The sequence below is a fragment of the Palaemon carinicauda genome, chromosome 37 (assembly GCF_036898095.1).
Source record: "Palaemon carinicauda isolate YSFRI2023 chromosome 37, ASM3689809v2, whole genome shotgun sequence".
Taxonomy (NCBI): domain Eukaryota; kingdom Metazoa; phylum Arthropoda; class Malacostraca; order Decapoda; family Palaemonidae; genus Palaemon; species Palaemon carinicauda.
In genome coordinates this window covers 5,005,048-5,027,949 of record NC_090761.1, presented here as the reverse complement: position 1 = coordinate 5,027,949, position 22,902 = coordinate 5,005,048, and the positions used below count along the sequence as shown (strand labels likewise).

General features: G+C 45.6%; 1 protein-coding gene across 2 annotated transcripts in view; it reads right to left on the bottom strand.

Moving 5' to 3' along the window:
* The window catches only part of mor (SWI/SNF- related protein mor), a 126,030-nt gene extending 103,769 nt beyond the window's left edge, over nucleotides 1-22,261 (bottom strand). For both annotated transcript variants that reach the window (XM_068360677.1, XM_068360678.1), the window contains exons 1-2: nucleotides 22,057-22,261; nucleotides 10,729-10,848 (exon numbers count right to left, since the gene is read on the bottom strand). In XM_068360677.1, the coding sequence (XP_068216778.1) occupies nucleotides 10,729-10,848; nucleotides 22,057-22,170 (234 nt within the window). In that variant the 5' untranslated portion in view covers nucleotides 22,171-22,261. The remainder of the gene's footprint in view (nucleotides 1-10,728; nucleotides 10,849-22,056) is intronic.
* Between the last annotated feature and the right edge of the window lie 641 nt (nucleotides 22,262-22,902).

The following is a 22,902-nucleotide window of genomic DNA, read 5'->3' as shown; positions in this document are numbered from 1 at the left end:
ATACTAACCTATGCTATTTATTTAGGGGTGACTCAACGATTAGCAAGGGTGGACGTCCCTGCCAATCTGGCTTTTGGCTTTACCCAGGGGCTCCTTATCTGAGTATGTTAGTACTCAAAATAAGGAGTCCCTGCACCTAGCTAAAACCTTTCTACACATGGTCCGCGGCATACACAAGCGGTGTGTTGAGATATTTAGAAGTGTGACTGTCTAGGTAAAGTTATTCAGGTCTTTTTGTAGGAAAAACTGTTGTAACCAAGACTTTCCCAATACCACCTCGCCAGGGGATGGGAACGCAACAGTATTAGCTTAATACTAGGTACACAAGGAAGCATGGTTTACCTGCAGTGGTATGAGGTCAGCTTATGCAGAGACCCCAGGATGCTGCTTTCCCCATGAGAGGGGAGGATGAAGAAAAGAATAAGAGCCAGTCAAATCTTTTCATTCACTCAAACTAAAACCGGGTAACAGTGAGCTCAACCTTCTGCTAATTGTCAAATAAGGAGCTTGAGGTATACAACCAGCTGTTGTGCAGCCACCACAGGACCGATAGAAATTGTATCGAGTTCCTGTGATCATGTCTTGCAGGAAAAAGGTTGTGAAAGTCACCTGGAGCATTCACACCCTTGTCTGTAGAACCTGCGTCACAGAGTAATCTGATTAGAAGGGCCAGGGTCATAGCTATGCACCTGACATCGTGGGTCGACGTGTTGGATAAGGATCTGGATTCAGACCGTAATTGATGACTGTGAATCCAGCAGAGATGATGCTTTGGTGATCCTCCTCTTGTCTCTCCCAGTGCCGATGACAAGAGACGGGACCCGGGTGATTGATTGATTTAAAGTTTTCAGGCATCCTGACCTCTAAGGTCATTGACGCCGATATCATTTATCTTATATAAAAAATAAAAGAATATTCAATTAAAACCATAAAAGTTGAATGTCATCATAGAAGTTAAATAGTTTTCAGAGGACCTGCTTCTGAAATGAATCTAAAAATGGCACTTGCATAGTAGGACACATCATGTCCAAGAATCTTGGCAGGGATGAACCTGCTATCCTCACCACGAGCCTCAAACATATCTATTTCTTGAGTTATTATAATTGGGGCATTCTGTCAACAAATGCCTCACTGTTAAAGGTACTAAACAGTCGTCGCAATACGGTTGGTGTTGGCCCTTCAGCAGAAACTTGTGAGTTAACCGAGTGTGACAAATACGGAGACGACAAAGAGACGTCTCCCAGTTTCAGGGCATCATGTTATACCTCCAAGGAGATATGACATTTGTTACTTCTCTCATTTTATTGCCATCTAGACTATCCCAGTGCTGTTGCCATTTATTGTAAAACAATTTCTTGATGTTATATAGGAAATCATTACAGGGAATGGGATACCTTCTTAGCAGCAACTGGGATGCAGCATTCTTCGCCAGTGAATCTGCCTTCTCATTCCCAGACACACCTACATGTGCTGGAACCCAACAAAATCGAACCATTATACCTCTCAGTCCAATAATAAAATGCCATTCTTAAATCTTTAAAACTAAGGGGTTACTAGAATTAAACTTCAGAAGCTTGGACACTGCTTGCATCACTAAAAATGGTAAAATTACCCTCCTTTTCCTACGCTATTTTCTCAATAGTGGTTAGTATGCCATACAGTTCAGCAGTAAATATGGAAGATGTTAGAGGAAGTGCACCTCTACAATCAAAACCATTAATCTTGAGGTAGATCCTCAAACCTCACCCCGGGTACAGTAACAGATGATCTGGAGCGTCGGTTACTGAGTGAAGACTTGTTGTCTTGGATCCGTCACCTCTGGAGACTGTGTCTGGCAACATACTAGGGGACGTAATTGAACGTTGCCTTTTGACTCTGTTACTGTTTTTAGAATGATATATTGTTAATTGATTCTCATCATTTATTTATTTCCTTATTTCCTTTCCTAACTGGGCTATTTTTCCCTATTGGAACCCTTGGGCTTATAGCATCTTGCTTTTCCAACTAGGGTTGTAGCTTGGCTAGTAGTAGTAATAATAATAATAATAATGAATGGGCGATGTCGAAGGAGTGAGCATGAAATTCCTAGACTCGTTTGGCCACTATCAAAGTGTGTAGGAACACTGTCTTCTAAACCAGGTGAAAATTTGTTGCAAGGTGAAGTGGAACGTAAAGAGGTCTCCTTAGAGACCGAAGAACTCAAACCATGTTCCGAGGAGGTCTCAATTCTGACTGGACAAAGGCAAGTTTAAAGTCCACATGAATTACGAAAGATCTAGCGATGAGGGGGTGTCCCTTCCTTTCAGTTTGAAGGCAAGGTTCAAGGTCGAGTGATCATCTTTACCTGCTGAAACTGAAAAGGGGGTCTTTTCCTCTTGCATGTACTCAGGGATTCCACTATTGCTGGAATAGAGGTATCGAGAGGAGAGATACGTTTTCCCATGACACCAACCACAGAAGACGTTATACTTTGCCTGGTAGACTGATTCTACGGAATTCCTCAGATATCTAGATAACCTCTTCGCAACTTATTGCCAAAAGCCTCAGTGATAAAGGAGGTACTGGGTAGTCTCCTGGCATACAATCATAGCAAAGCTATAGCTTGTGGTAGATGTCAGTGCGTGGTTGTCTGTGACGTGGAGAGGGTTCTCTTGGAGGCTTTATCAGTTGCATTATGCCATAGCGGAGCTATGAGAGCCCTTGAGAGGCTGACCGATGTTCTAGACTTGTTGAGTACCCTTCTCTTCAGACAAATACAGGGACGAGACGTAAACATCGTTGTTGTACCCACCGTTGTTGGCGTGCTTCTTGCCAGAGAGCCTTGGGGTCTAGGACTGGGGAGCAGCAGAAGCCTGAGGTTCAGGGGCATTGCGAACAGATCTATAGTTGGAGAACCCTGTAAAGTTGGGACTTTGTCAGCTACAAGGTGATCCAAAGACCATTCGGTATACCTTATCTGAGATGCTGTGCAGATTGTCGGCGAGCACATTCCTCTGGTCTGGAATGAAGCGGGCTGATAGTGGTACCGAACGGACTTTGGCCCATCTTAGTATTTATACTGTTAGATGGGAAGAGACTGTGAGCAAGTTCCTTCTTGCTCGTTGATGTGAGCCTCTATGTGGTGTTGTCACTCATCACACCACTGAGTGGCCCGTTAGGAACTGATGAGGCTGTTGAAGGACCGGGAAGTTGGCCTTCATCTCTTAAAATAATTTAAGTGAAGGTACTTTCGGACTGTGTCCAGAGGCCTGAGGTCATGTGGTGCAGCACAATGGTCCCCCCACCCTTCCTTTGATGTGTCTAAGCACAGCATCAAGTCTGAGGGGTGGAGAAGGATGAGAAGGTTATACCACTCCGAAGATTCTCGATTGACACCCATCCCTTGAGGTTCATCCAAACTTCTGGTCCCATGAGGATCAGAATGTCTGGAGAATAGAAGGCCTGATTCCAATCGGATAGAACGAATATTGAGGCAGCCGTTGAAGGCTAGACAGACCAGAGATGATAAGTGACCGAGGAAAAAAATAGTCACTCTGGGATGGGAATTCTTCTCGTTATGAGAAAGGGTCTTGTGACTTTTCAACGCCTGTCTTTGATGAGAAGGTTTTGTGGAGATTGGAGTCTAGAATCATTCCCATATATACCAGTCTTTTGAGAGGGAAGTAGGGGAGACTTCCAAAGGTTTACCATAATCACCCATCTTGATAAAAAGATTTCATCTTTTTATCAAGATGGGTGATTATGGTAAACCTTTGGAAGTCTCCCCTACTTCCCTCTCAAAAGATTAGTATATATGGGAATGATTCTAGACTCCAATCTCCACAAAACCTTAAGGTCCAAACGCTAAGTTCCTACCGAGTCTGCTAAGGTCAGTTGTCCAGAAACGGAGGAGACAGAAGCCGATCCTGTGAGTCCAAGATGGGTGCTGTGGAAAGATCGAAGCACAGTGCCCTGAACTGGTGTTTCTTGTTTGTCTAGACTGAATCTTCAACCCTTACTAGAAGATGGATGGTTTGGGCCTGGAAGTATGTGTCCTTTAGGTCCAGCGTGCAAATGAAGACCTGTGGTCTTAGCCCTTGTCCGAACTCCCCAACATGGTGTGGACATCGACCCAAAGGGACAGCTCTTTGCGGATCCTTTCGCATGGGAGATTGTCGACGCTGGGGTCTTGACTCGTGGCGGAGCGGATGGGATGCGATACCCTATGTAAGGATTCTTCCCTGGGAGAGAACTCCTTTAAATGATAGAAGTAAGGCAACGCTATACCCTACCATGCTCCCTGATGGGATTGATGCTATTCCTTAGAACAGCATCGGTCTGGGGAATGTTAATCAATGGTAACGTCTGGGTATCATGGTTACTGTGCTGTTGGAGTGCTCCGAGTAGTCACCTGTCGACAAGCCGCTGATGGGGGCTGTCGATAGTTTGCCGATCGCTTTTGTGGATTGGTGATGGAGAGTAGCGAGAAGCGTGTTGTATGCCTTCCGATCTAGGGAAGCACGGGCAGAGGACGACTAATAAGTCCGAGTGACTAACTGCTGGTCAACGGCGAACTGCCGATGATCGATGAATCGGCGATCTGTGAGCCGAAGATGGTAACTGACAGGCAGACGAAGGCTGTCTGGGCAGGCAGACGAAGGCTGTCTGGGCAGTCAGCCAAGGAAGGTTGGCGATTAATGAGTTGGTGATCGGCTTGGAGAGCCCTGAGGGACAGCAGAATGGTTTAATGATCTTCAGTTGGTGATCGGTGAGCCATTGATAATCAGTGCTCGATCGCTACTAGAGATGAGGTCGATGATCGAAGAAAGATGAGCTGCCCATCGGCGATCTAGTGATCAGAAAGCTAATGACTGGTTATTGACACGAAATCGGCGATCGGCATGCTAGCAATCGGAGATCGTCAGCAATTGGCAAGACTGGAAGTCAATGATCAGAGAGATGAGTAGTGAGCCATAAAGGTGGACTGCCTTGACCAAGTGCCTGCCCTTAGGATCTGGCCCACTGCCATGTTTCTCTCGAAGGCCAAGGAAGTGCTCAGGCCCCTAATGTCATGGGGTCTCGGTTTTCCCGGAAGGGAGACCCCCGAACTGCCATAGGCTCTCATGATAACCTGCCGTAGCCAGAAGAAGATCGTGTTCTTGGAGACTGGCTTCTTCACTAGTCCTGAGGAGACGAACAGACTCTTAATCCCAGGTCGAAGTCTGGCAGTTCTCTCTAGGTACTTACGTACCGCTCTGACCAGGCACAGTAGCAAGTCCCTCGGGTTGTCCGAACGCGGAATTGCTGGCACTGTGAACTCTTCAAACCTAGGGTCCCAAACAGCTGGGTTCTGGGTCTTGGCTACGAAGTTAGGTAAGAACCTGAAAGTTGCTTCTCGCCACCCCTGCGAGTGTGAGACCTCGTATGACAGCCCATGGATCTCACTCACTCTCTTCGCCGACGCAAGGGCTAACAGGAAGACCGTCTTGAGGGTGAGCTCCTTGTCCAGGATATCCTTGAGGGGTTTGAAGGGAGGCTCTGAAAGCACTTTCAACACTCTAGCCACACCCCACTGGGGCACCCTAATGGCCTGGGGGGAACACGACTGCTCGAAGCTCTTGATGAGCATCGAGATATGTCTGGAGGCTCCTAGGTCGATACCCTTCAGTAGGAAGACTTGGCCCAATACCTCTCGGACTCCTTTGATGGCTGGTATGGATGTGCCCACTTCGTCCCTCGGATAGACCAGGAAGTCGGCTATCTCATGAATGGAGGCCGATAACGGCCTGATGTTCTTCAAGGTGCACCATTTCGTAAAGGTAGCCCACTTTACTTGGTATACCGCGACCGAGGACAGTCTTAGATAACCTGACATCCTTGTTGCGGTCTTCGACGAATATCCTTCCCTCCTCAAGAAACGCTCGATAACCTCCACGCGTGAAGGCGGAGGGACCGAGGGTTTTCGTGCAACCTTTGGAAGTGAGGTTGCCGGAGGAGGTCTGGGGCGTCCGGAAGGGGCCAAGGTGGAAGGCGCGCCAGTTCCTTTAGGTCCGCGAACCATTCTCTCTCCGGCCACCAGGGCGCTACCAAAGTCATCCACAGGTTGTTCGCCCACCTCACTCTGTTGAGAACTTGTCTGAGCATCCCGAAGGGGGGAAAGGCGTATACGTAGAGATTGTCCCACGGATGTTGAAAGGCGTCCTCGAAGGCTGCTGTCAGATCTGACACAGGAGAACAAAACACGGGGAGCTGTGCGTTTAGCCTCGTGGCGAAAAGGTCTATTACTGGAGAGCCTCACTTCAGGATGATGGTCCGGGCCACTCCGGGGTGTAGGGACCATTCCGACCCTACTACTTGACCCACCCTGCTGAGGCCGTCGGCTAGGACGTTCTTCTTTCCCGGAATGAACCTGGCAGTGATCTTGATCTGTTCCTCCTCCGCATATTCCAGGAATTCCATTGCGAGACTGCACTGCTCCTTCGACTACAGTCCTCCCTGCTTTTTCACGTAGGCCACCACCGTGGCGTTGTCGCACATCAGAACTACGGTGTTCCCCCGGAGTAGATGGACGAATTCTCGGCATGCCCTTTGCACAGCCATCAGTTCTAGCACGTTTATGTGACGATTCCTCTCCCTGAAGTCCCATTTTCCTTTCGCTGACTTGTCGAGAAGATGGGCTCCCCAACCCTCCTTGGATGCGTCCGTGAACCGCAGCATCTCCGAAGGGTCGACTGCGAGGGGCATTCCTTTGAGGATGTTTGCCCTGTCGTGCCACCACTTCAGAACTTCCTTCGTCTCCAGGGACACCGGGACTATCTTGTGCGGGAAGTCCCCCTGGTTCCAGAGCTCCTTCAGGTTCCATTGAATGCCCCTGAGTTTGAGCCTCCCCTGGTGGACCAACTTCTCCAATGACACTAGGTGGCCTATCAATCTTTGCCAGTCCTTGGCTCTCCTAGGCTGGTTCGCTAGGAAGGGCAGGAGAATCTGATCTAGGTTGTCTAGCCTCTCCGAGGAGGGGAAGGCTTGCGCCAACCGGGAGTCCAGAACCATCCCTAGGTAGGTCATCCTGGTGGAGGGTATCAGCTGTGATTTCTCCAGGTTGATGGTGATACCCAAGACACTGCAGAACCGCAGAAACTTCGCCCCTTGCTCCCTCAGTTCTCCCTCTGAGGCTGAAAGCAACAACCAGTCGTCTAGGTACCAAATCAGGCGGATGCCCTGTTCGTGTGCCCAGGCTGAGACTGTTGCGAAGACCCTCGTGAAGACCTGAGGATCTGTCGACAGTCCGAAGCAGAGGGTTCTGAATTGTAACGTCTGGGTACCCCATTTCACCCTTAGGAACTTCCTACTGGAGGCGTGGACAGGAATTTGGAAGTAGGCATCTTTGAGATCTATGGACATCAGGTAGTCCTATTCTCTCAAGACCGCCAAGACCGACTTCGGGGTGTCCATCTTGAAGTCGGTCTTGCACACGAACTTGTTGAGGGCCGAAAGATCTATGACCCGTCTCCAACCTCCTGTCGCTTCCTCCACCAGGAAGAGTTTGCTGTAGAACCCCGGTCCTGGATTACTGACTGGTTCTACCGCCCCGTTGGATAGCATGGCCGATACTTCCTCCTGCAATGTAGTTCTTCTCAAGGGGTCCTTGGGCGCCAACCACTCTGTCTGTTGGTCCGGGATCAGAGGGGGTGGTTCCGCTAGGAAGGGCAACCTGTACCCTTCTTTCAGTACTGCTACGGTCCACGGGTCCGCTCCGTGGTCCCGCCAAGCTTGCCAAGAGTGTTTGAGGCATCCCCCTACCTGAGGCTTCGGCAGGAGTAGGGGGCCTCCCTTCCTATCGCCTTCTAGAGGCGCGGCTGGAACGCCCTCTCCTGGAGTTAGAATAGGAAGACCTGAAGTTTGACGGTGGGGCTGAAGTACCCCTACGGGAGGGCTGCGAGGGCTGATGCCAAGACACCGACGGGGAGTCTCTTCTAGGCTGAACAGGCGAAGCGCGGGGTGGGTGAGGGACATCTGAAGAGGATCTCCTGTGGGCTGGTCGGCTTGCAGGTGGGGTCTGGAGTCTCCCGCTTCCTTAAGCTTCCTGACCTTCTCCATAGTCTCCTCTACTTCCTTCAGGGGGAACACCGACTCACCCCACAGAGGTAAACTCCTCAAGGCTCTCACCTTTCGGTCGGGCAGTCTTCTAACCAGTTTGCTCAGAATGGTGTCCCTCTTCCGCAGGACCCAGTTGGCTGCTTGGGAGAGGGACTGGTATGAGAGGAACTTGAGCGCTTTCCCCCCCGAAACTAATCAGTTCCCTCAGCAAGGACTGATTCTCGGGGACGGAGAGGTCGTGAGATGCCTGAAAGCCCACCAACGTGCAGGCCCACCAGTCCAACCATGAAGACACATACACAAGATCGCGGGCCATATCCTCCATCATGGAGGTCTCCGTCGGGGAAAAACGCACTGGAGCGGAGGATGCCCTATCCTCAGCCGCTCCCTGGTTCAGGATAGCAATCGCTGGCTCAACCGTACAGGGACCTCCGCGACGCCCCTCCGGGAGATAAAACCGTTTCTGCGTTTTCAGACCATGGAGGAGTTTGGAGGCGCTCTGATTCCTAGTGGTGTCCGCCTGGCTGGCTATGAACCTATCTATGTGGTCCATACCCAGCCTAACGTCCCTCGCCAGGGGAAGAGCCAGCGAAGGCTTCTGCTGCACCGGACTATCCACTAGCCTGCTAAGTCCCGAGAGCCAGGCTTGTTCTGCCGAGGGTTTCGGCTCATCTAACCTATGATGCCGCCTGATGAGGGCTAAGACCTTCCTATAGACGGAGACCTCGTCCGTCGAGCATTCTCCCCCCTCTATGAGGCCTTCGGCTATCTGGTCCTCCGCCTGAGCCTCCACGTCGAAGACGGAGGGGTCCGTGTGAGGGGGAGGCACCTTCCTCACGTGCCGAGCCATTGGCGGGTCGACTCGCTGAATGGGCGGTTCCGCTGGGATGGGAGTAGCCGTCATGGGTCCACTCCCTCCTGCGAGTTCCATGGAACTGCGGGCTTCCCCGTGCCAGCTGGCTGGTTCTGATGTTCCGGGGAGGTTGTCGAAGGGCCGAAGGCCGGGACAAAGCTGCCAGGCCGAAGGGGTGGCTCTCTCCGCTGGGAGGATGAAGCCGGAACCTTTGCGGACTTATGCTTGTCACTCGAGCCTTGGTGCGACGACCTCCATCGGAGATCGGGTCTGCTGGAAGAGCCGTGTCGCAAGGGTGGTGAAGGAGTTCTAGGGAGCCAGCCAGAGGTACTCGGGGCTGCTGAAGCTCCTAGGAGGTGGCTACGGGGGATGGTGACCCGCACCCATTCGCCTTTCGACGAACGGCTCCTCTTGCGCTTCCTCCTGGGTGATCTGGAACGTCTCCTGGCGTAGCGTGATCGGGAACGGGACCTCTTCCTGCGGGACCTCTCCCGTCTCCTCCTCGAGTCCCTCTGTCCTTCGTCCTCTGAGGAGAAGGAGTCTGACCTGAAAGAGGAGACCGATGACTGGTAGGAACGCGAATCTGCCGAGTCGTCCGAAGCGTGTCGAGTTGCTGGTGGAGCTTCGTGCCGGTCCGCTGACGAAGAAGGTTGAAGAAAGACGGGCGGGAGCGTTGCTGACGGCGCCGGGGGAGAGTGAGGCACCTTCTTGCAGGCGAACCAGGTGTCGAACTCCTCCTCCAGTCTAATGGGCGACCTGAAGGGCGTCCTCGGAGGCGCCCATGCGAGGGGGTCTGAACTTGGCGAATCTTCCTTCTCAGCGTCTCCCCCGGTCCCTGACGTACCTGAAACACAGATCCAGGATGCAGGGGAAGAGGCCGTAGCGGGCTTCCCCCCACATCGGATCGTCGGTAGAGACGGGCCCCGCTGGCACCAGGACCTCGTCTCCCGAACACACTCCCGTCCCTCCCTCAGGCCCCCCAATTGCCTGAAGCGACACAACATCCCCACCAACAGACATCACAGACTCCTGGGGAAGAGCAATGGGCCGCTTCCCCGCAACGGACTTACCTTGTCCCCTACTCTGGGTAGGGGAAAGGCGGCAGAGAACCCCTCTCCGAAGAGGCATCGGGCGACGCTAAGGGCAAGGCAAAGCTGGACTTCTTCGGCGATCTCTTGGTCGCCTTCTTCTTAGTGCCGTAGCGCACCCACTGAATTTCGTTCCAGAACTCGCACTCTGGACATGTGGCTGTAGGGGAACACACACTGCCCCTACATGACGAACACAGAGTGGGGATCGACTTCCGGCTTGGAAAGAAAGGGCCCACTAGACTTACCGGCCATAGGCCCAGGCCAACGGCAGGGATGCTCCATAACGCAACACAAAAGCACCAATCGACACAGGAACACAGAGGGAAAGGTAGGATAGGGTAAGCTTTGAACACGAGGGGACCACGTGGGTACCGCGTGAGACACAAAGGGTCGCACTGGGTGAAGAGAGCGCGGCGTGTAATCACGTCGCGACCAGAAAACTTATTGGAGGTCGAGACCTGAGCGGGCACGCTCTCTGACCCCGGGTCGCCTCATGGCGCATATCCCTCTGCCAGAGGTTCCCCCGCATAGAAAACGGAGATAGGGTAAACTACACAAAATTCTGGTCGGTTGGGAGGAGATCCCAGATACTGCTAAGAAAGTAGTTCGAGGTAAGTACTCCGTGTTGGAACAATTAGTGTTTATACTTAATATTAAAAAGCTCCCTTTGGAAAAAAAATTACACTAAAACAATAAAATTGAACTTACAGGTAATTTGGTCATGGGAGCCTTGGTGACTTTAGGACCAAAGTTATCTTCCATAAACTGCAAAAGTTGAACAACAAGCTGAGCCAACCCTTTGTTGTTTGGAGGATCTGCTGCCACATACTGTAAAAGAAATTATCAATAATTGATATATTATCAATACATTTTCATTATCATCTCCTCCCACAACTATTTAATGCAAAGGGCCTGAGTTAAACTTGGCCAGTCATCTCTATCTTGAACTATTAGTTCAAAACTTCTCCATTCATCATCTCCTATTTCACGCTTCTAGGTACTCAGCCATGTATGCCTGGGTCTTCCAACTCTCCTAGTGCCTTGTGGAGACCACTCAAACATTTAGTGAACTAAACTCTTTTGGGGAGTGCGAAGAGCATGCCCAAACTATCTCCATCTACCCCTTACCATGATCTCATCCACATATGGCAGTCGAGTAATCTCTCTTATAGTTTTATTTTTAATCCTGTCCTGCCATTCAACTCCCAATATTCTTCTGAGGGCTTTTTCTCAAATCTACAAAATCTGTTAGATAACAATGTTTCATTGTCATATCACGACTTATGTCCATACAGTAACAACAACCTCAGTAAACTTATATATAGCCTGAATTTTATATGTAATTTCAAGCAATATGATTTCCAAATTTTATTAAACCTAGCCATTGTCTGATTTGCTTTTTTCTATTTTTCCTTAAACTCAAATTCTAAAGACCCTGTATTAGAGATCATAGTTCCTAAATAAATGATTCTACCTTATTAATCCTTTCTCCTTCCAATGACATTTCATCTTACATTGCATATTCCGTTCTCATCATCACCGTCTTTCTTCCATTAACTTGAGCCCAACCTCCTGTGATATTTCATGGAATTTGGTAAGCAAATATTGCAAATCCTGTGTTCTGCTAATAAGGACAGCGTCATCAGCATACTTTTGGTCACCTAATTTCCTATTACCAATCTAGTCCAATCCTTCTTCAACTGTTCCATGTGCTGAATTTAGAAAGTGGTTTTCTGCATATTTACTTAACTGGCAACTCTTACTTTCTTCACATTTCTGATGACGCTAATTACAACGACAAATCACTTTGGAATGTCACTCAATAAGAGAGACAGTTCCCTAAGCATTGTTTTACAGTACAGTATCAATGCAAAATATCTCATCAAAATATCATCTAGATCTTTTTAAAAAATTTAATTTTGGTAAAAATTAAGACAAATATTTATCAACTTTCACTATCTAGCTACCATAGTAGAATATCTAAAGTGAGCAACATTTTAGAGATCCAAGGTCTCACCAAACAGACACCAAATGGGAGGTGTCACTCACGAATGTCCAGTCATCTGCCGTGGTTGGAGATAACCCAGGGGGGGGGGGAACTAACACACATACTACAGATTTGATGTAAATTCATACTCTTGCTTTCTGACATATAGCCTAGGCCCTACTTATGTTATAAAGCCAATAGAATAGACCTAAACTCCAGAGCCATAAGATTATTATTTATCATCTAAAATGATATTTTAATTATAAAATAAATTTTTGAATATACTTACCCGGTGAATATATAATAGCTGCAACTCTGCGGCTCGACAGAAAACACACTCAAAAAACTCGCGAGCGATCGCTATGAAGGTTGCGGGTGTGCCCACCAGCGCCAACTGTCGGCCAGATACCACTCTTGTATGTAAACAAAACCTTCAATTCTTCTCGTCCCGCTGCGTCTCTATTGGGGAGGAAGGGAGGGTCATTTAATTTATATATTCACCGGGTAAGTATATTCAAAAATTTATTTTATAATTAAAATATCATTTTTAAATATTTAACTTAGCCGGTGAATATATAATAGCTGATTCACACCCAAGGAGGTGGGTAGAGACCAGAGTTAATTATGTTTACAGCGTATAAGCTAAGAGTTTTTTCATTTTGACAGTTATCAATATAACAAAACCAAAATAAATAGGTACCTGGTAAGGAAGTTGACTTAGACGATTACTCTGCCTTGTAAGTCTGTCTTCCTCACGGAGCCCAGCGATCCTCTTAGGATGCTGAAAGACTCCCAGGAGCTGAAGTATCAAGGGTTGCAACCCATACAACAGGACCTCATCAAACCCCTAATCTGGGCGCTCTCAAGAAATGACTTTGACCACCCGCCAAATCAACCAGGATGCGAAAGGCTTCTTAGCCTTCCGAACAACCCATAAAACAATATTAAAAACATTTCAAGAGACAGATTAAAAGGATATTGGAATTAGGGAAGTGTAGTGGTAGAACCCTCACCCACTACTGCACTCGCTGCAACGAATGGACCCAGTGTGTAGCAGTCCTCGTAAAGAGTCTGGACATCTTTTAAGTAAAATGACGCGAACACTGACTTGCTTCTCCAAAAAGTCGTGTCCATAATACTTTGCAGAGATTTATTTTGCTTGAAGGCCACGGAGGTTGCTATATCTCTAACTTCGTGCGTCTTAACCTTAAGCAAACATCGGTCTTTCTCATTCAAGTGAGAATGAGCTTCTCGTATTAAAAAAATCTGATAAAATATGACAAAGCATTCTTTGACATAGGCAATGAAGGTTTCTTAACTGAGCACCATAATGCCTCAGATTTCCCTCGTAATGACTTAGTACGAGCTAAATCGAACTTAAGAGCTCTAACAGGACATAATACTCTTTCCAGTTCGTTGCCTACGATCTCTGATAAGCAAGGAATATCAAAAGATTTAGGCCAAGGACGAGAAGGCAGTTCAATTTTGGCCAGGAAACCAAGTTGAAGTGAACAAGTGGCTTTTTTCTGTAGAAAAGCCGATGTTCTTACTAAAGGCATGAAGTTCACTGACCCTTTTAGCCGAAGCCAAGCACACTAGGAAAAGTGTCTTGAGGGTGAGATCCTTCAGGGAGGCTGAATGTAATGGCTCAAACCTGTCTGACATGAGGAACCTTAGGACCCGTCTAAGTTCCATCCAGGAGTTGCCAAACGACGTTCCTTAGAGGTCTCGAAAGACTTAAGGAGATCTTGGAGATCTTTATTGTTGGAAAGATCTAAGCCTCTATGTCGAAAGACCGAAGCCAACATGCTCCTGTAGCCCTTAATCGTGGGAGCTGAAAGGGAGTGAACCTTTCTCAGATGTAAAAGAAAACTGCAATTTGGGCTACAGAGGTACTGGACGAGGACACAGATGCTGACTTGCACCAGTCTCGAAAGACTTCCCACTTCGACTGGTATACTCTAATGGTAGAAGCTCTCCTAGCTCTTGCAATCGCACTGGCTGCCTCCTTCGAAAAGCCTCTAGCTCTTGAGAGTCTTTCGATAGTCTGAAGGAAGTCAGACGAAGAGCGGGGAGGCTTGATGGACATTCTTTACGTGGGGCTGACGTAACAGATCTACCGTTAGAGGAAGACTTCTTGGAAAGTCTACCAGCCATTGAAGTACCTCGGTGCACCACTCTCTCGCGGGCCAGAGGGTAGCAACCAACGTCAACCTTGTCCCTTCGTGAGAGGCGAACTTCTGCAGTACCTTGTTGACTATCTTGAATGGTGGGAATGCATATAAGTCCAGAAAAGACCAATCCAGTAGAAACGCGTCTATGTAGATTGCTTCTGTATCTAGGACTGGAGAGCAATAGATTGGTAACCTTTTGGTCAACGAGGAGGCCTTATTGCCTTATTTTTTGTTTGGGTTCCCCCAGGTCCCTCAGTGTGAGGCACCTCGTATATCCACCAGAGAGTTGCTAATGCATCTTCCGGTGTATTTTGCATCTTCCAGTCTTGGATGGTCTGGGATGCATCTTAGGTATTTATCGAGCTTATTTTTAAACACTTCTACGCTCACTCTTGATATGTTTCTTAGATGAGCTGGCAGCACATTAAATAGTCGCTGCCTTATCGATGCTGGTGCGTAGTGGATTAATGTCCTGTGCGCCTTTCTTAGTTTACCTGGTATATTTTTTGGCACTATTAATCTACCTCGGCTTGCTCTTTCTGATATTTTTAGCTCCATGATGTTTTCAGTAATTCCTTCTATTTGCTTCCATGCTTGTATTATCATGTAGCGTTCTCTTCTCCTTTCTAGACTGTATAGTTTTAAAAATTTCAGTCTTTCCCAGTAGTCAAGGTCCTTAACTTCTTCTATTCTAGCAGTATAGGACCTTTGTACACTCTCTATTTGCGCAATATCCTTTTGGTAGTGTGGGTACCATATCACATTGCAGTACTCGAGTGTACTACGTACAAAAGTTCTGTAAAGCATAATCATGTGTTCAGCTTTCCTTGTTTTAAAGTGTCTGAATAACATTCAGGTCTATGGTGGGTTGACCCCAAGTAGCCCAAAGACTCTTGCCCACGTCCTTGTGGAGGGTCCATTCCGTGGGTATCACCTGACCTCTCCGACTGAGACAGTCTGCCAAGACGTTCAAGTCCCCCTGGATGAATCTCGTCAACAGGGAGATGCCTCGAATTCTTGACCATAAGAGAAGGTCCCTTGCGATCTCGAGCAGCGTGAAGGAGTGTGTGCCTCCTTGCTTGGAGATGTACGCCAAAGTTGTGGTGTTGTCTGAGTTGCCTCTACCACTAAGTTTCGAAGAAGCTTTCTAATATCATCAAGGCCAAGTGGACTGCTAATAGCTCCTTGCCGTTGATGTGCATGCTCTTCTGACTTGAGGTCCACAGACTTGAGCATTCCCGACCGTCCAGGGTCGCACCCCAACCCAAATCCGACGCGTCTGAGGACAACACGTGGTTTGGGTTCTTGACTGCTAGGGATAGTCCCTCTCTCAGACTGATATTGCTGTCCCACCATTTCAGGCATGCCTTAACTGGTTCGGAGACTGGGAATGATACCGTCTCTAATGTCTTGTCCTAGTTCCAGTGAGAGGCTAGATGGAACCGGAGAGGCAGAAGGTGTAGTCTCCCTAGTGAGACAAACTGCTCCAGGGATGAGAGAGTCCCTACGAGACTGTTCCAACTCCTGACTGAATAAACGTTTCGTTTCAGCATTAGTTGGACTTCGAGCAGGGCTTGACTGCGAATCTCCATCCCCAAATATAGAATAATCTGGGATGGGATCAGTTGGGACTTTTAGGTTGACCAAAAGTCCCAACTCCCTGGCCAGACTTAACGTCCAATGTAGATCCTGCAGACAGCGAAGACTGGACGATGCTCTGAGAGGCCAGACGTCCAAGTACAGGGAGGCTCGGATCCCCATTAGATGGAGGGATTTTGCCACATTCCTCATGAGCCTCGTAAACACGAGAGGCGCAGGACTGAGGCCAAAGCACAGGGCTCGAAACTGGTACCCCACATTCCTGTAAACAAACATCAGAAACGGTTGGGAATCCGGGTGTATAGGAATGTGGAAGTATGCCTCCTGAAGGTCGAGAGAGACCATCCAGTCGCCTTCCATAAATGCTGTCAAGACAGCCTGGAAGACTTCATCGTGAAGTTTGTCTTGACAATGAACACATTGAGCGCACTTGCCTCTTACGTACTCCTGCAGTGAACATGGCTGCCAAATCATTGGAGCCATCCCTGAGGGACTTGTTCCTGCAGAGAACGTGGCTGTCAGATCATTGGAGCCATCCCTGAAAGCCTTGTTTATGCATGACATAATTGTACAGCAAAACTTCAAAATTCGAAAATAGCTGTGAAGTCAACCTGTAAAATCTTGGAGCGTCTCATGGCCAGGCGCCAGGGAGAGTCTATGAGGTTTGAGAAGTCTATCTGGGCAGAGGCAGGAACTCCCAAGCCGAGAACTTCTCTCGTGTCATATCAGACTCTCGCTCTATAAGCCAGTTTAAAAGAAGGGAAAGCAAAGGCTGTCTCCCCCAAACTCCTCCTGGTGAAAAACCAGTCGCCTAGCAAACGTAAAGCTCTCTTAGAAGAGCGAGAGAGCACTAGCTTATAAAACAACGGCTTCGAAGTAGCTAGGCCTAGTGTAAGCTCTGACGTTTAGGCGAACGAGGAGCAGCAGTTACAAAAAGATCCGGACAAAGATCCTTAAAAATCAGCATGATTTATTTAAAGTCCATAGAGGGATAAGCAGCTTTAGGCTCCTCTCCGTCTGACAGAGTCCTCAAGGGAATATCAGTAGGAGGGGGAACAGCAACTTCCTCATCTGAAGGAACCTTGTCCGACAATAGCAGAGTCTCAAGCAAGGGAGAGACCTAGCGTGGTGGCAATGCTTTACAAGCAGAGTCCACACGCACTGGTGCATTAGTAGCGGACCAGGACGCAACGTCATGTAACTGCTTGACAGTCTGTGAACTGTCAACAACAACAGGTGCGTGAGGACGCACAGCGTCCACTCGAGACTGCTTTGACCGCCTAGACAGAGCAGTCAAAACAACTCTAGAATGCGGAGGTTGACGCTCAGCGTCAAAACAAGTCAACTCCGATTGTTAGCGAACGTCCTGAACGTCAACAGGAGCATCAGCAAGTGGCCTAACGTCCAAATGTGGCTGAAAATCCACACGAGACTGCATCGAGTGAAGTTCTAAACAACCTGACTGACGTGACTTGGCTACGCCAACGTCAACAGGACGCACAAAGGAACGTTAGGGTGGCTGAAGGCCAGGATCTCGATGAGATAAACGGCTAGGCTCAACGGACTTATCGGCAGAATAGTCTTCCATAAGGGAGGCAAGCTTATTCTGCATGTCTTGCCGTACAACCCATTTAGGATCAACGGGAATGGTTGCGGTAAGAGACGAGGTTAACGTCTGTGACCGCAAAACCTTGCCTACAAAAAGACTCTCGGAGTCTGTGTTACGCTTTTGTTAGGCGGCGAGCAGTCTTCCGATGACTGCATAGGGTCAGAGCTGTCCTAATGGTTAAAACCAGGACGCTGGACCTGTCATGAAAGGACTGACTTTCGCTTAAAGGGCCTCGAAACCTTGTTCCACGGTTTCTTATGCGAAAAGCCTTCGGATGACGAGGAGAAAATCGTCTCTCTCGCCTTATGGTAGGGGTGATCTTGGTAAGATACACCCGATACCATAGAGGGAACGTCTGTTCGCTGATCAAGGCCTCTCGAACCCATAAGTCGTACGACATTACTTCTCCCCTGGGCTTGGGAGCTTGCAAGAGGTCCCGGACTAGGCGAACGACAGGCACGAACAGACGAACCCTCGGTCGCAACACTGATACACTTTGCGCAATATCACTTTATCACTACGATTTTCTGTTTTGCACTTATTTCACTGAAATCGAATTTTTTAACAATTCACATTAGGTATGAATAAAACTGATTTCTACCTGAAGCACGCAATTCTACCCTCATCAAAAGGTTGTAATTGCGAAATCAGTCGTATAATGTAAGCACATTAATACCAGCAAAAAACAGTAAACATATTTTAAGATAAAAAAATCAGTGGCTGGGGAAGAGACTAAACACTAGTTCATTCAAAACTACGTTTTCAATCTCTCACCGTACATTGCCTTGGGACGAGAATAAAAAACTAAAAACGTTTTATCCTTTCTCCCCGTACAGAGACTAGGGACGAGAGTAACTCGAGAACAACGTTACCCGCTTGGGACGAGATAAAGATCGGAACGTTTTCTCTCCTCTCTCTCCCTCCGTCTCTATTTCTCTCTCTCTCTCGATTTCGCACCTAAGAGAAGAGCCCACTTACGTTTCGTCAAAAAAACAGGTTATTTGACCAAAGGAAAAAACTGAAAGGTTTTTCAATTAAAAAGTTCCTTTAAAATAGAATTTAAAACATTTAAGCTTTGAAAGAAGAATGAACAAAACGTCAGAATCGATTTACTCTTTCTGCAAAGTGAAACCGTGATACTCTCTCTCTCTCTATCGTAACGATAGAGCGCAAACTGCGTAGTATAAATAAACTAAACGTTAGTTCATCTTTGAAACAGTACGAAGACTATTCAAAGAAAATCTTTCATAAAATATCTATTAAAAAAATATTCATTTAATAAGTTTTAAATCATTAGCTCTGTAAAAGCTATTTACGATTGAAAGGGCTCAACGTTGTTTAACTTCGGTTTCCAAGTTAGGACCGCCTACTCTCAGGAAAGGTCGCATATAAACAAATCATTAAAATTTATTTTGATGTTTATTATAAATGGAAAGCTAATCGAAGCGGTTGAGATATAAAATATATAGAGGAAAATCTATAATTAATTTATAACGTGATAAGATAATTGCTAAAAGCCTAAACACACTTCCGTACTGAGGGAAGGGTCGGCCATTTAAAAGTCAAGGAAAGTCCAAAAAACAATCCAAAGTCATCAAAAATTAAATCTATCCAAAAACGAGTTCAAGATTTAAGTTGAAGATAAAACACCTGTACTGCGAAAGCTCAAACCAAAATGAAGTACTTCACCAAATATGTTAAGAAAACTCCAGGTTCTACAGCGAGTATGAATACGTCTTGTCGTCAACGTCGACAGAGAAGAATTGAAGGTTTTGTTTACATACAAGAGTGGTATCTGGCCGACAGTTGGCGCTGGTGGGCACACCCGCAACCTTCATAGCGATCGCTCGCGAGTTTTTTGAGTGTGTTTTCTGTCGAGCCGCAGAGTTGCAGCTATTATATATTCACCGGCTAAGTTAAATATTTAAAAATATATTTTGCTGTTGTCATTTTGCAGAATTTGCACAACTTAGTGAGGCTGATATCAGACTTGATTATAGACTTCCATTCCTAATGTTAAAGTAAAAAAATTAAAAGGTATGTAGAATTAGTTATATATCTAGGAGCAAAAATAACTGTCCACCTAAATAATCTTTTCTCAAACTGAAGAAACCCCTTGGGCGACTAGACGAATATAGTCTTGACTATAGCCTGAAGAAACCCCTTGAGAGACTAGACGAATATAGTCTTGACTATAGCCTAACCAATGACGTGTAAAAATAATTTATATTACAAGCATCAAAATCATGATCCTAACAAAACACCAAAAGCAAAAAAAGGAATAACTTGTAAATTATATCCCCGATACACTTACTTTTATAATTATACTGTACTCTGCTTAGCCTATATTTTATTTTTCACTATGGCGTCACCCTCTTTCTCAGTTTCACTCTATGCCGACTGATTGTTCCATGACTAGGCTCACTGGAGTTACAGTTGCTGTGAAATATTATTTTAGCATGAAATATTTAATTAAGGATCTAATATCTTTCATTACAATTCTACATAAGTAACCATATTTTTCTTAAATGGTGCACACATTTACAATGTAAAATATACTGTAAGATTTAATATCATGGCAAAATGAGAACAACGCTTGTCCAGTACAATAAAAAAAAACAGTCGCACCACTTTCGCTGACAGGGTAATAATACAGTTTCAACAAAAATGTTACTCGGATCTTCTGCAAACTAAAGGTTACAGAAATGTTTGCCAATGAATATTGTTCTTAACTGTTATCCCAAGGATGCACTTACTCTGCCATGTTAGTTTTTATCCAGGTAATATTTTATATTATTAACGCATTGTGGGTAAAAATGTCTGATCGTCCTTTGTTTCTAGTTATGATGTGTAGATAAAGTAAAAATGCTGAAACCTAATTGGTTGTTTTGGTTCAAGATTATCCAATTAACAGCGATTTTAGAATTTATACGTCCTTCTAAAAACAGTGGTTGTCAGATGAATGTCATGGATTTTGTTGTGCAGACATGCAGTAGTTGTTCATTTTCATATTCTGACGTTATTGCCCGGTTTCATGGATATTACCATGGAACTCCAGAAGTGGTAAATTGGTTTCAGCATGAACATTCAGTGGAGGTAATAAGTTGGTCAAGGCGTCAGCCATCCATCGAGATATTACCACTAGAGAGTTATGTGGTCTTTTGACAGGCCAAATAGTACTATAATGGATCCTTCTATCTGGTTACAGTTCACTTTCTCTTTGCCTACTCATACACCAAATAGTCTGGCATATTCTTTACACATTCTCCTCTGTCCTCTTACACCAGACAACACTGAGATTACCAAACAATTCTTCATCACCCAAGTGGTTAACTACTGCACTGTAATTGCTCAGTGGCTACTTTTCTCTTGGCAAGGATTGAAGAGAGACTTTAGCTATGGTAAGCAGCTATTCCAGGAGACATGGCCTCTGTACCATGGTCTTCCATTGTCTTAGGTTAGAGTTCTCTTGCTTGAGGGTACACTCTGGCACACTATTCTATCTAATTTATCTTCCTCTTGTTTTGTTAAAGTTTTATAGTTTATATAAGAAATATTTATCTTAATGTTGTTACTGTTCTTATATTTTTTTTCCGTTTTGGTTCCTTTCCTCACTGGCATATTTTCCCTTACAGCAGCCTGCTTTTCCAGCTAGGCTTGTAGCTTAGCAAATAATAACAATAATAATACCAAAGAGTGTTAAGTGTCCCAAGTGCAATTCTGGTAAGGATTTATTTGTGAATTACTTTAAGTTTGTGACCTGGGAAGGGGGCACTGGATGGCTTGCCCCAGCCTAGGTCTGTAACCTGGGAACTACTAGGTTAGATTAGGTGGGTTTGTTAGTTTCTGTGGCCTTTTACAAATCTCGAAAGTGTTAAATAATCATGGCTTGTCCTGTCCTTGCACACTCTAAGTCCCAGGTTCCCACCTGTGTCTGTCAGGAAGAGGGGGGGTTATTATCTTACTGTATTTTCTGAAGGGGGTCCATAAAGGTAGAATGGCTTATTTACAGTAGAAAAAAGGTTAAATACATTGAATAGCCACTATTAAAGCTAAAAAAGATAAATCTTCATATTGGATATCAGAGTTTGGTTGAAACTGTAATTTTACAACTAACACTACTATACTAGTTACTCAATCTCACCTAAAGGAGCCTTTGTATATCAACGGCCAGTTCCTCACAAGTTCATCAAATATGGACATCAACTAACCTAAATTTTCCCCCCTAACCTAACCTACAATCCGTGTCCTTACCTACTTACCTAACGGGGGGCGTTAGACGAAGTTAGACATAATAATACATACAGGTGGCCGTTATATATACACCCCGAATATGCTAGTTAGTAGGTGGGGTCCAAGTTTTAAAAAGTAATACATCAAGATTTGACGTTTACTAGTGCTGGTAAGCAGGTAAAGATTTCCCAATGATTTATGGTACTCTGGTTGGAATTGGTGGGTGATCCCAGCAGTCCGGCTGGGAATAAACGAAAACGAAGAAAAAAACTAACATTGTATCACCCGGTCATGTTTTAGTATTTTGAGTCTAGTTAAATACAAAATGGATAACTTATCTATTCCTATATGATTAAAATAAGCTTAGGCTGCCGGTATAATGCTTTGACGTTTCCTCCGCGGCAAAAGCGAAAACCCTCTCTTTAAACACTAACCTTTTTCGCGTTCTTCATGAGCCATGTTTTAACATTTTCAAATTGCGACACAGTCTCGGTTGACTCGTAATACTTTGCATTTGGTCCACCGTCCTTACGAGGATTAATAGCCATTTCGACAAGAGTTAATCACTTTTCACCACAAACAGACGCTATACAAAACAACAAAGATGGTTGAGCGGTGTTGTTACGTCTGTGTAGGAGCGATATAGCACATAATAGCGTTTGTTTGCTTTGGAGAAGTGTTTACTTTTATTCTTCTAGAAGTTTTATACACAAACATTACAGTTTTAAAATATTTCAAAATAAAAAAATTTAATTTAATGCATTCTTAATCATTCCAATATTAAAAAATAAGGTATTTTGTGCTACATCTGTGAGGGAGCTATTCATGCATAATAGCATTTGTGAAGATTTTATATGCATGAGATATTTAGCTTAATTTTTAGAAACTTAAATCTATTTAAATCTTTATAATTTCAAAACATTTTAATAATAATTAATAAAAATAACGTATTTTGTGCCATGTCTACACTGGGCCGATATAGCGTTCGTGGAAGCTTTGTTCGAATGCTTGGAAAAAGTGTACGAATTTACATTTTTAAATATTACAAACACATATTTTGTATGATATAAACATAATTTGACATTCAAAAGTGAAAAAAATGTTTAATTACTTTATCTATACATTTTATTGAATTAATTCATATAAACATTTAATTCTTGTAATATAAAGTTAAGCGAATCGGACACATTAGCTCGGCCACTGCTCTTGCTCCATCATGCGTTTGATGGCTGGGTAACTGGGTTGTCACAACGCAAAACGCTCCCATTAATTACTGTAAA